This window comes from Eurosta solidaginis, chromosome 1, assembly GCF_040869045.1.
Source record: "Eurosta solidaginis isolate ZX-2024a chromosome 1, ASM4086904v1, whole genome shotgun sequence".
Classification (NCBI taxonomy): Eukaryota; Metazoa; Arthropoda; class Insecta; order Diptera; family Tephritidae; genus Eurosta; species Eurosta solidaginis.
This window is the reverse complement of record NC_090319.1, coordinates 388,010,238-388,023,528: the sequence shown is the minus strand read 5'-3', so window position 1 is coordinate 388,023,528 and position 13,291 is coordinate 388,010,238. Positions and strand designations below refer to the sequence as shown.

General features: G+C 37.2%; 3 protein-coding genes across 3 annotated transcripts; 2 read left to right on the top strand and 1 right to left on the bottom strand.

Moving 5' to 3' along the window:
* Window positions 1-7,653: 7,653 nt before the first annotated feature.
* LOC137245557 (protein BCCIP homolog) lies at window positions 7,654-9,023 on the bottom strand. Its single transcript, XM_067776427.1, has 3 exons — window positions 8,798-9,023; window positions 8,596-8,722; window positions 7,654-8,534 (listed from the first exon to the last, which is right to left on the bottom strand). The coding sequence occupies exons 1-3, from the start codon at window positions 8,909-8,911 to the stop codon at window positions 7,894-7,896; spliced, it is 882 nt and encodes a 293-aa protein (XP_067632528.1). The 5' UTR covers window positions 8,912-9,023; the 3' UTR covers window positions 7,654-7,893.
* A 1,998-nt stretch (window positions 9,024-11,021) lies between these two features.
* Window positions 11,022-11,369, top strand: LOC137245550 (COX assembly mitochondrial protein 2 homolog). Its single transcript, XM_067776414.1, has 2 exons — window positions 11,022-11,150; window positions 11,214-11,369. The coding sequence occupies exons 1-2, from the start codon at window positions 11,070-11,072 to the stop codon at window positions 11,367-11,369; spliced, it is 237 nt and encodes a 78-aa protein (XP_067632515.1). The 5' UTR covers window positions 11,022-11,069.
* Window positions 11,370-11,415: 46 nt separating this feature from the next.
* LOC137245547 (protein Abitram-like) lies at window positions 11,416-12,175 on the top strand. The gene has a single exon (XM_067776400.1). It carries the CDS (start codon window positions 11,416-11,418, stop codon window positions 12,097-12,099), a length of 684 nt encoding a protein of 227 aa, XP_067632501.1. The 3' UTR covers window positions 12,100-12,175.
* Window positions 12,176-13,291: the final 1,116 nt, after the last annotated feature.

The following is a 13,291-nucleotide window of genomic DNA, read 5'->3' as shown; positions in this document are numbered from 1 at the left end:
GCCGCACTTAAGGCATCATACTCTGATTCGCTTGAGGAGAGAGCATCAGTTACTTTCTTTTTGCTTGACCATGAAACAGTACCCTCATATACTTGAAATATATATCCGCTAACTGATTTACGATCTGTTGCATCACTAGCCCAATCTGCATCCTCAAATCCAATAAGAGGTTTATCTGAAGTTTTCTTAAATACCAATTTGTTTCCTTTACTTCCTTCAAGATATCTTAAAATCCTTTTAAGACATTGCCAATGTTCTTCCGTTGGCTTTTGTTGATATCTGCCTATGTATTCAACAGGATAACAGAAATCAGGTCTTGCGGCCATCATTATATACATAAGGCTTCCCAGCATTTCTTAAGGCAACATACTCTGATTCGCTTCAGGCGAGAGCAACAGTTACTTGCTTTTTGCTTGACCATGAAACAGTACACCCATATACTTGAAATATATATCCGCTAACTGATTTACGATCTGTTGCATCACTAGCCCAATCTGCATCCGCAAATCCAATAAATCTGAAGCTTTCTTAAATACCAATTTATTTCCTTTACTTCCTTTAAAATATCTTAAAATCCTTTTAAGACATTGCCAATATTCTTCCGTTGGGTTTTGTTGATATCTGCCCATGTTAGAGATATACGCCGCCGATAAACGCCGCCGCCGCCGTCGATTGTGGTCGTTTTTCGCACGCCGCCGTCGAATGTCAAAAATGTCGGCGCGGTGGCGGCGGCGGCGGCAGCGTCCGGCGCGTTACTATATTCTACTCGCTTAAGACTGTTTAGGCCATTTATTAGGGCCGTTCCATTGGTTTATCGAGCTCTGACTCTGGCTCAAATCTCATTGGAACGATCTGGATCAACTTTATGAGAACTGGCAGCACTAATATAAAACATCTGTTTTGTTGAAAATAAGAAGAAACGTACACAAAATTTTAAGATACTGATAGAATTATTAACATTTAAATAGTTTCGCACGTAAGCAAACTATTTATTTTCCTTACATCATCTTCAAGTTGTTTACTCTTTCAGTGTTTTTGCTTTTAAATATGGCGAATTCATATGGCTCAACTATATGTTTGGCTCATCTCACCAGCTGATTTTATTTTTTTCATTTCACTGTAGTAGAGATTGTCAGAAGGAGATGGCAAACTTAACATGAAACCAACGAATTTACAACAATTTCTTACTACATACAAATGCTGCTAAGTTTTATGATTTCATTCCATTCCATTCGTCTAACAGCAACACTCTGACTTTGGCAATGTGAACAAATGTATGTTGTTGCTGTAGAGATGAACCAACCATATAGTTGAGCCATGAGTGCTACCAACTCAAAAGTGGTTAGCTGTCAAAAAATCTACTACAGAAAACGAAACGAACAGAACTGCTATACGGATCATAAATTGAACCAGATAAATATCAGGATCACAACGTTGTTGGTGCATTTGCATGTTAAATTTCTATCCGTATCTCGCTCAAGTCTCAATGGAACGTAACTATTGTTCATGTCGAAAATTGGTCGAAAGTGGTATCAACGGATGCGCATCACTGTCAGTTATATAAAACTAATTGCGAAATTTAGCTCTTTCTAACTGTTCAAAAGTTATTTAAAAAAACAGGCGTTTTCGATGTCAGCTTAACACGGACTTTGCATCACCCAATTCACCATGTTATTAAAACAAAACACTAAAAGAAAAGTTATATAATAAGTATATATGTCCACTTTGCATATTTTTTTCAAAAAATTAATAATGAACAAGGAACTCATACAAAATGACCCAATGCGAACATGTTTTCAAATTGCCCTCAAGTTGTTAAAAAAAAGCAAAATGCCCAAAAAAGGTGCCTTTAACATCTTTCAACTTAAAATCGGTCGACTTTCATTCTAAAATATCGTTTTGATTTAACTAAGGCTATTGAAATCAATGTTGTGAACACAAACGTCTGCAAACTTTGGTCTACATTTTAAAAATTTTATCCATATATATTTAGAAATTTCGTTCCTAAATTCAACCGACGCCTGCCAACCACTCAGATAATTAGCGGTCCATCTTTTTAGACAAGCGGGAAGGTGTGAGCCTTCTATGTCTTGGAGTAGCGTGCCGTGGTTGACTCTGTCCAAAGCTTTTGACAGGTCAAGTGCCACGAGCACCGTCCTTTGATGAGGTTTTTGCTGATTTAATCCGTAATTAATCTGAGTGTTAATGGCATTGAGGGCGGTGGTGGTGCTGTGCAATTTACTGAAGCCATGTTTGTGCGTGGCTAGGCGAAGATTTGCCGTGAAATAAGTGAGCAGAACGGTTTCCAATGTCTTAGCTACTGGCGAAAGTAGTGATATCGGTCGATAAGACTCGCCTTCGTTAGCTGGTTTGCCAGGCTTTAGTAGCGGGATTATCCTTGCCATTTTCCACTTCTCAGGAATGAGGAAGTATTCCAGTGACAGGTTGAAAACATGTATTAGCTATTTTATTCCCTAATCGCCAAGGTGTTAAAGCATTGACATGGCTATTCTGTCCGGGCCTATCGACTTGGAGGGCCTGGCTTTACGGATGGCTGCTTCAACCTCTGTGGGGGTGATGGTAATGGATGGGACGTCGTTTTTATGTCTGTTAGCACGACGTCTGGCTTTGTCTACAGAAGAATGCATTATAAATTGTCGGCAAAAGCCGCTCGCGCATTTCTTCGAATCAAACAAAGTTTTATCACCGACGACTATAGATACTTTATCATTGTGTTTAGTTGGATTAGACAAGGATTTGACGGTTGACCACAATTTACCAATACCCGAAGAGAGGTTGCAGTTCTTTAGATGATCCGCTCATACGTTTATGTTCATTTACTAGCCGCATGATATCCAAATTAAGACTCCTAATAAGGGGGTCTCTAGGGTTGAGGTATCTCGCAAGGTCACGTTCTTTTGCTAAATTTGCGGCTTCGGCCAGGAAATGCGGTATGATTTCAGGTATTCTACCGGCCGGGATGAAGCGTGCAGAAGCTGAAGCGATGACCTTGCGAAACGCGCGCTCACCCTGCCGGACATCGGCCGGAACGGGAAGAGCAGCAAAACATGTAAAGGTTGTGTAGTTTACCCAATTGGTATAGTCTTCCCATACTGGTGGTCGGGATCGCAACTGTTCGCACATGGGGAATTGTAGCTCTTAAAAACAGCCGAAAAAACTGGAGGCGCCCTGTGCCACGAGTGTCATATAGACCATTAATAGCAACCGTAAGTCGCCTTTGTGCGTGACCGCCAAGGAGCCACAAATGATTTAAAGAAAATGTGTTCGCGACGATTATTAGGAGTTAACCCTGGGTGAAACTACGCTTTGCACGTGACATACAGACAAAAGTGTGATTAGTTTATGCATTTCTATTTCTTTTCAGCAGACTCAGCAGTGCCAAGTCCAAAGATCGGGATTAGGTTCGAAGCCTCCCTGGAGTAAGTGAACGAGGGACAATCCCTTCCAAGGAGCTACTCCTGAAAATTTTTTTAACGGTCTGCGAGATCTTGAGGCAAAAACCCCGGACCTTTCCGAAATGGCCAACACGTTGATTTCCTTATATACATACAAACAAAACCTTTCCTAAATATTACTTTTTTTAAATAGAAAAATCAAGCTTTTTAAAGTAAGAACACCGGCGTACGCTGGCGCGCTGCCCACGCCGCCACCGCCGGTATAAAATTGAGCCGTAAACCTTTAGCCCATGTATCCAACAGGATAACAGAAATGAGGTCTTGCGCCCATATTTATATACATAAGGCTTCTCAGCATTTCTTTATATGGTTTATTGAGATTATCTGGTTCATTATTTTGTAATAGCTGCAATCCTTTTTCCATTGGACTTCTCACAGAATTACAATCTGCCATACCAAATTTTGTTAATACTTAATACTTTGTCAATACTTGCGCTTTGTGATAACTCAATATGATCACTGAAATTTTCAATCTTTATGCCAAGGAAAAATTTCAGTTCACCACAATCAGACATTTCAAATTTCTCGCTTAAGGTTCTTTTTAAACAGTTAATTGAGGAAATTTCTTTTCCAGCAATAAGTAGATCATCAACATACATAATAATTATTAGGTAACAATCACTAGAAAATGTTGTGTATAGGCAATATTCATGATTTTACCTTGTAAAGCCAAGCTGCAGCAAGTATTTGTTAAACTGCTGATTCCAACATCTTAGAGCTTGCTTTAACCCATAAAGAGATTTTCTGAGTTTGCACGCCTTACCTGACTCCACGTCAACCCCTTCTGGTATTGCCATATACAAATCTTCATTCAAATCACCATGTAAAAAGGCAGTTTTTTCATCTAGTTGGTGAAACAATAATTTTTCTTTTTTTGCCAGTACAACCCGTATCGTTGTAAGTTTGGCAACAGGAGCATAGGTTTCCGATTAGTCCATCCCTTCTTTTTGTACGAAACCTTTTACCACAAGACGTGCTTTATAGCGCATTGGTAAACCATTTTCATCCTCCTTTATTCTAAATATCCATTTTGTCTTAAGTAGTTTTACACCTTTTGGTGGATATATTACGTCCCAGACTTAATTTTTCTTCATTGACTTCAGCTCATCTCTAACGGCCTCCATCCATTTTGCAGCATCTCTCCTACTAGCAATTTACCAATAAGCTTCGGGATGATCTGTTGTAATACAAACAGCAGAAGTTGCTCTATACCCAGTAAAGTAATCAATAAACTTACATGGACGCCGGATCTCCCGTTCACTACGTCTTACAGAAGCTTCAGGCAGAGACTCACTGTTATGCGAAGGGAGCGCAACTTCGATATCATCATTTATTGCATCTTCAAATGAATCGTTGGCTTCATTTTTTTCATGATCAGAATCAATTTGGCTTTCATCACATATTAAATTTTCAGAAATTGTAGTTGCATTATTTAAAACTCCATCTTCCATGAGGACATCATTATCATCATCCCCTTCTCGCTCATGGCTGCATCTGATATACAATTTCTTATTTTGTGTCTCCTTAGATATTTCTTTTTCAAACGGAAAAACATTCTCGTCAAACTTTACATGACGAGCAATAAACATTTTCTGCGCATTTATGTCCCAAAGTCGGTATCCATTTGGAGCATACCCAACCAAAACTGATTTACGGCTTTTACAATCTATTTTCTTTCGTTTTTGACTAGGTATCCATGCGTTTGCCTTACAACTAAAAACTCGAAATTTACTAACATCCGGCTTAGTACCATACCACATCTCCGAAGGCGTTATTGACTTATCCAATGATTTTGTTGGACTTCGATTGATTAAAGAAACCGCTGTATACTCAGCCTCACACCACAGCCGTTTCGGCATATTGGCTTCAAACAATAACGATCTAACTTTTTCAACTAATGTTCTGTTGAAACGTTCCGCAACACCATTTTTTTTTTTTTGAAGACTATATGCAACCGTTGGTTCAACCTGAATGCCCTTTTGCTTATACCACGCCTCTTGTTCTTTCGAACAATACTCCCGTCCTTAATCAACTGTTAATTTCGAAATTGACGAGTCGAATTTTGCTGATACTATTGCTTCGTACTCCTTCATTGACTTAAAAACATCCACCTTATTTTTAATTGCATGTACCAAACTAAAATGTGCGTAATCATCAATGAACGTTAAGAAATATCTTGACCCATTCCATGCAACTGGATCAACAACAAATCCTTCATAAACAGTTTAACTCCTTTGTTACTTACTCCACTTATTTCTCCGGAATACTTTGCAATCAAGAACTGATTGTCTTTTGCCACATTTATGAATATTGGATTGTTCATTTTCAAAACATTTTGAAAATACCATTTTTCTTTCGCCAAATGGTCACTTGCACCCGAATCCAATTTAAATTTAATTTTCCGATTGTCCTTTTCTTGGGTATCTTTTCCCCCACCCGCAACAAAACAAATACTTTCAGTCTTCTTTTTCTCGGAAGCACTTCTAGCTTCGGTCGATTGCTTGCAATCTTTAGCTCTACGGCAAAATTTACCACATTTAAGACATTCGCCTTGGAATTTAACTTTCTTTTTGAAACTTTTCTTAGTAGAGAACGCTGTGTTCTGAATGTCATTACTTTGACGATCCAACTTTTTATTTCCTCAGCCAATATCCTTTCCTTTACAAAATTTAGGTTCCATTTATCTTCGTTTAAGTTTTGTAATGTGGTTACCAACGGAACATATTTTTCAAGTAATGTCAAGAAAAATTGAGCTAATAAATCATCTTCACTTACTACAGCCCCCGCGGTCTTCAACTGCCTGACAAGGTTTTCAAATACAATAATTATGAGCCTTGTTAAAGACTCGTATTCTTTCATGCGAAGCGTTGCTAGCTGCTTTCGCACCAAAAGTTGGCTTACAATCGAGTTTTTAGCAAACACCATATTCAAATTTTCCCAAATTTTTTTTGCTGTATTTTTGTCCCGGATATAGTCTAAGCAATCGTTTTGCACAAATCCTACCACGCGATCCTTAGCCTTCCTGTCTTTCTTCAAAAATTCTGCCAATTCAGTTGCATCATTTGGAGGATTGTTCGTTAAAACTTCGGCCAAGCTTGGCGCTTCTAAATGCATGACCACTCTGAACAGCCAATTATCGAAGTCGTTGCCGGCGAACTGCGGAATCCCAAAGTCTTTAAAGTCGCCATAACCTATTAACTTTCTATTTCGCAGTTAAAATTTATTGAAGAAAATATGTATTAACACGCACAGGAAAAATCACGTAATGAAAAAATATGACAATATATTTTTTTTTTTTAATTCAAAAGCAAAGATTGCTTTAGTTTCAACAAGTTTCAATTTCAAACCTCAGGAAACCCTGCTAAAGCCTGGTAGCCTTTCTTAGACGATTCAAATTTCAATGATCAGATTTCCAAGGAAACAGACATTTTCTAATAAATTTCTCTTGTTAAGCCACTCATATTTGTATACCTTACATAATTATTTTTGAACCAAAATGCAAAGGTAACCATCTCTGGATGATCCCGAAAAATTCCGAGATTGTCATTATAGTCACGAAATTGTGATTTCAATTCGCTTTGTGTTACCAATTGGCGGCTCTTAGCCCAACGAAGAAGCGACAGGCGCGACTTGTGGTACGGCACAAACCGTTTAAACGGTTAAGGGCGATTTAATGGTGACTTATAACCATAAAGCCATAACCAGATAAATGAGCTGATCGAACCAAACTTAAGGAAATCAATGTAATCGATTAATGGTGCCATACCATAACGCTAACTCGATTACATTGATTTCCATAAGGCAGGTTCGATCAGCTGTTTTATCTGGTTATGGCTTTATGGTTATAAGGCACTATTAATTCCCGGTCGGGCTAGCGCCTTAATGGTGCTATGGTACTGGATCTGTATCCGGCAAAGGACCATCAGATCGATAACACTCCCCAAAGCCTTCGGGGATCAACCTTATCGCTACAAGATCAACATTACAGTGTGCTTATCACTTAAGATATTGCTAGCCATTCTGAGCATGAATCTAAGATTTATTTAAGCATACTCAGCCCGGTGGAGACTTTGCAGTCCTTACCTACATACATTGATCGCATAAAAAGCTATATTCGTAGCCTAGATATGTATTTTACAGTGTTATTAGTTTGCGGTTACAATATCACCCAACAAAATAAAAATTATAACAATTTATTCCATACTCTTTCAATAGAAGTAGTATTTATCAAAAATACATGCATTTAAATGTATATTATATAGACTATAGATTAATTATCGTAATTGCATACATATATGCCGTCATCCAGTGAGTTTTACAGCTCCGGCTCACGTTCAATTCTAAGGGGAATGCTCTGGATCATTGAGATTGAGGATTTTGCCACCGGATGATGGCTATAATAACATTTATACATTATTTATACTCCACTAATAAAATTGCGTATGCCGTCAATTAGTTGTGGCAATTGTTTCGCATCAAATAGAATAACTTTTCTGTATGGTGTTAATGTTGCATCGCCTTCTAACCAATCTCCACTCATACCCACATCACACTCATCTGCAATTGAATACTCAAAGGAATTTACTGCTTTAGAACATATTACTTCCTCCTCAGCATTTGTGTATATATCCTCTGCCGGTTTGCCCTTGCGTGCTTCTTTACGAAACAATTTAACAATCATCAGATAGTATATAAAATTGAATTTCATGCCTTTTTGCTTGGCTGCCAGAACCTCTTTATGCAAATTTTCTAATAATGGCACAGATATTTGAGCTGGAATATTAATGAAACGTTCATTGATCAGAAAGCCTACTGGTCGCCCATCGTTTCCCAAAACTTCACGAAAATGCTTTAATACGGAATCTGGTGCATGCTTTTCCGCACGTTGCACAATGTAGCTATGCAGTTGTTGTATGCAAGGCACATCCTTCTTTGAAGACAAATTTATTACAGTGGTAATTCCAAATATCGTGCCTTCTTCAACAATATCATCCTCCATATCACTTTCAGCACCATCCTGCTCGCATTGACAAATTACGCTACCCACATAATTTTGACCTAAAATTTTCATGCAAGAATTATTAAAATTGATACCTTTTGGACTATAGCTGGAACTTACTAATAATAATTTCTGCCATCTGCATAGTGTTTATTGGTGCACGCAGAAATACACGCTGCAGCAGTTGAGATATGCCGTGACAATCAGGATCGGAAGGTGCGCGTCCCTCGAAATCAATTTCTACTTCCTTCGAATATTATTATAAAATAACTGAACCCAAATAATAACCGATTAGCCTATTTCTAATTTTTTTTCTACCAACCTCATTGCCAGTATAAGCGTCAGGATGTGGCTCATCTTCACTTGAGCTCTCTGAATCATTATTTGCTGTATCTTGCTCCATTGCACTTAGATTCTTCTTCTTGCCAGCAGACATAACTTGAAAAGGAAATAACCGCGTCTAATAATGTGTTTTAGAATTCAATTTGAATGGTAAAATTTCCTTGTTTTTGTTTAAGTAAACAGCTGATAACAACCACCGCGTGAAGCTGATTGACGTATCCAGACAGGGTTGCACCGCAACAGTGTTCAAGCACGTTTTAAAGAAAGATTCCTAAAGGGCGAATTAATGGTGACTTATAACCATAAAGCCATAACCAGATAAAACAGCTGATCGAACCTACCTTATGGAAATTAATGTAATCGATTAATGGTGCCATACCGTAACGCTAACTCGATTTCATTGATTTCTATAAGGTAGGTGTGATCAGCTGTTTTATCTGGTTATGGCTTTATGGTTATAAGTCAGCATTAATTCGCCCTTAAAGCCGGAGTCATTGGTGCCGTATGTCGTATCGCTGTATCCGTATCCCTAACGTAATCAGCTGTGTATCGTTACGACGGTAAACCAAAACCCAATTGGTTGGCTACGATACGGTTACGACCATAGCGGCACCAATAATCGATTGCATTGATTCTCATAAGGTTGGTCGAATCAGCTGTTAAAAGGTTACCGATACGGTTACCGATAAAGCACCAATGTCTCCAGCTTAAAGGCCGAATTAATGGTGACTTATAACCATAAAGCCATAACCAGATAAAACAGCTGATCGAACCTACCTGAAGGAAATCAATGTAATCGATTAATGGTGCCATACCATAACGCTAACGCCATAGACAATCAATTGGTTTTTGGTTTCTCGCCATATCCATAACCTAAAAATATTTGATTTGGTGAATTTAATAACTTTTTTTAGATTTTCTTCATTGTTTTGGATACGTTATGACTAAGATACTTATTTTTTGTGGAATATGTTTGTAATTTTTTGCGTTTTCATCATTTTTATGAAATTTTCACGATTTTTAGGATAACGCACCATTAATCGATCACATTGAGATGGTTATGGATATGGATATGGTTACGACTATGGCGTTAGGGTTAAGGAAGTTTAATTTGGCTTTAAAGCTGCAGACAATGGTGCTTTATCGGTAACCGTATCGGTAACCTTATAACAGCTGATTCGACCAACCTTATGAGAATCAATGCAATCGATTATTGGTGCCGCTAAGGTCGTAGCCGTATCGTAGCCAACCAATTGGTTTTTGGTTTACCATCGTAACGATAAACAGCTGATTACGTTAGGGATACGACTACAGCGATACACAAACGGCACCAATGACTACAGCTTTATTCTGATCGTTTACACAACATTTTTTTTGACGTATTTGGGGATTTTTGAACTTTCATAATGTTTGTTGTTTCGCTATTTATGAGGGACATTTTTGAATTGCCTTTCATTTATCCATGCGGTGTTGTCACTTTATGCAAACGTGTTTTTTGGAAAGAGAATTAAATAATTAATTAAATACAGTCGGAAAAATAAACACAAATACCCGATGAAAATGTATAAAAGACATTTATAAACATCTCGCCCAAAAAGAAAGTAGCGACTACCTCATAGTTTACATCGAGTAAATGCTTGAAAAATAACGAGTGACGGCTCTTATTATATTTATCCTCTTTGTCCCAACTACCATGCAATGAAATAAATAAAATCAGCTGATGAGATGAGCCAACCATATAATTGAACCATGGCTACTTGGTAGCTCTTCTCGTTCAAGTTTGACATTTCAATTTGCTCAAAAGTACGAAAACAGAATAAATCATTGTTTACTATAAAGTTTGGCATCTTAATTTGAGGTTATGTTGCGAATAGGGTGGAAGGCACTCGCAGGCCGTGAAGATAGGCACTCTAATGGAGTGGAATTAAGAACAGTAGGAAGACCAGAGTTGCATTGGAACAATCATTGTATCAATATTAAAGATAAATTTAGAAACAATAAATAAATACTTGAGTATAAGCAAAAATTTTCTTCCAATTACTGCAATTAAGGTGTCCTAGATGCTATATATTCCAAAATTATAACATTTTATGTCTGTTTAAAAATTTAACTTCAATTTCCCTAAGATTTCCGTAATATGGCCATTAGTGATGTTTGTGTGTGTGTGCAAATTTTGAGCGATCAGCTGTTAGTTGCGCTACTTGGTAAAGTTTACAATAGAATAAATTTTGTTCACATTTCATACAAAAATAATGCATACGGATCTATCTCCTCATTTGCATACACCAGATTGTATCAAGTTAATCGAACAACTTAACAATTGCCATATCGAGGTAAGTAGCCTTCCAAACTCATTCCAGTGTAATCCTTCGAATACTTATATGTCATTGTTTCAGAAAAAGTTTAGCAAGTTTTTAGGTGCTTGCAACGATATTAATGATCAAGTGCTGAAGTGTCTGAAAAAAGAACGGCAAGCGCGTGCAGCAGCCAATCGAGTCAAGGCTGCCGAAAGACAAGCCCAATTGAAGGAAAGATTGAAGGCTTCATCATAATTTTCTCATTTAGAGATCCATTGAACGACTTTACTAAGCACATACAATGTTACCGGAAACAGATCCTTTGTTATCTTATTATTATAAACATGAACAACAATCCATTGGCGGCATTGAAGTGCCATCCATAACCGAAGACTGGGTTGAAAATCACCCCAGTGTTGTAGATAGATTTTTTACACGTTATTACTACATTAAGGAAGGCAACGACCCAGCACCATATCAAATACTTTTTCATTCAAATCGAATTTGTTTGATTTGTTTGGCTTCAGAGCATCCAGCAATAAAAATGGGCATCAAATCGCTTACTTTTGATATTGGCAATACAGATCGCAGCAAAAATACAGTAAAAGGTAAAGGTAAGAAGGGTGGGATGGTTTTGCAACATGACTCTACATTAGCCATATTAACTACGGAACAAGGAAAAACCTATAGGATTCCTAGTTGTGTACAAAGTAAGCTGATTGAAGTGAATGCATTATGGGTTGATGAGCCAAAACGTTTGGAATCCGTCGCGGAAGGAGAAGGGTATATAGCTATTGTGCTATTAAAACCTGATGATTGTGAAGCTATTAAACGAAGTCTGCTAACACAAGAACAGTACAATGAAAAGTGGTCCGAATTGAAAAATGCTGAAGCTAAGAGTGTAGAAAAGCAGGAAATCGATACCAAATCGGGATACAATGTTGAAGATGGAGATAAAGTCGATATAGCCGTTAATAAGTTGTAAACAATTTAATATTTGATATTTGAATGACTCTTGTAATACTTGTATCTAATAACATTGTTCGATTGCTTAAAATCTTCACACTTCAACACTTCAACAACAACAACAACGTAACATTTCAATTCGCACCAATGATATCTACCAATATCGCATAGTAGCGTGCAGGCAAAACAAAAAGTTACAAATTTATGGTTTTATCAATATTCTGGTGATTGTGGAGGATTTAGTTTGGTTTGAAATCATTATGATGCACCTTTATCTGCGAAACCGATGATAGAATGGCGAAGGATTCCTGTTCAATAAGCTTATTACTTCAGATTGCTTTCGTATTTTCTCCACTGAAAATGTATATCTGATTTTCGAGGCCGGCCTTTCACAGACCAATGCAGCTATGTATAAGGACTGATGACTGATGAAACTTTGTTGTTTTTAAATATTTGTATGTTGCTTTTTTAAATAAGTTCTATCGAAAAAAAAGCATTACAATGTAAAAATTAAACACGATCTTCAACTATACAGAATGGAAAATTTACATATTCCAAGTGCAGGCTTAGTCTGGATTCAGCTATTTAATACTTTTCAGGAATAAAAAGGATAAAGAACTTCAATTAAAATTTTTGGGTAATAAATAAAATTGCTGAACTACAATTGAGGAGTTGCGTGCAAAAAAAGTTCAGGGTTCGAAGACCCCTTTTTGCGTAAAACAGCTCCATAGGAAGAAGGGGTCCAGTTTTATACCCACGCCAAATATTTTTTTAATGTCTCTGAAACAGACTTCGTACCAACGAAAAATGTAAAGCTCTGTGCCAGTTTCTTGTATTGTTCTTATAAAAAAATGTAAGTGACTCTCACTCCCAAACAGTGCCTCCCCATATATGCTTTGTTAACGTCTCCCGGTTTCGCTTATATTTGCACTTTTTGACATGAGAAATGGGACATACAAAAAATTGCAAGTTACCACTGTTGCTTCTATGTTATATGCAAAAAGGTAATTTGTCATTTTTGGGAAAAAATTATGAAATAAGGATTTTGTCAACATATATTTACATTGGGAAGATTATACATAAATGATATATACTATATATTAAAAAAATGTTTCAAATACTACAACAACAAAAATCCTATATCACCTCAAATGTTTTAAACACAAAAATCTCAAATACGTTATTTTCAAAAAAGATCACTTTTTGCATTC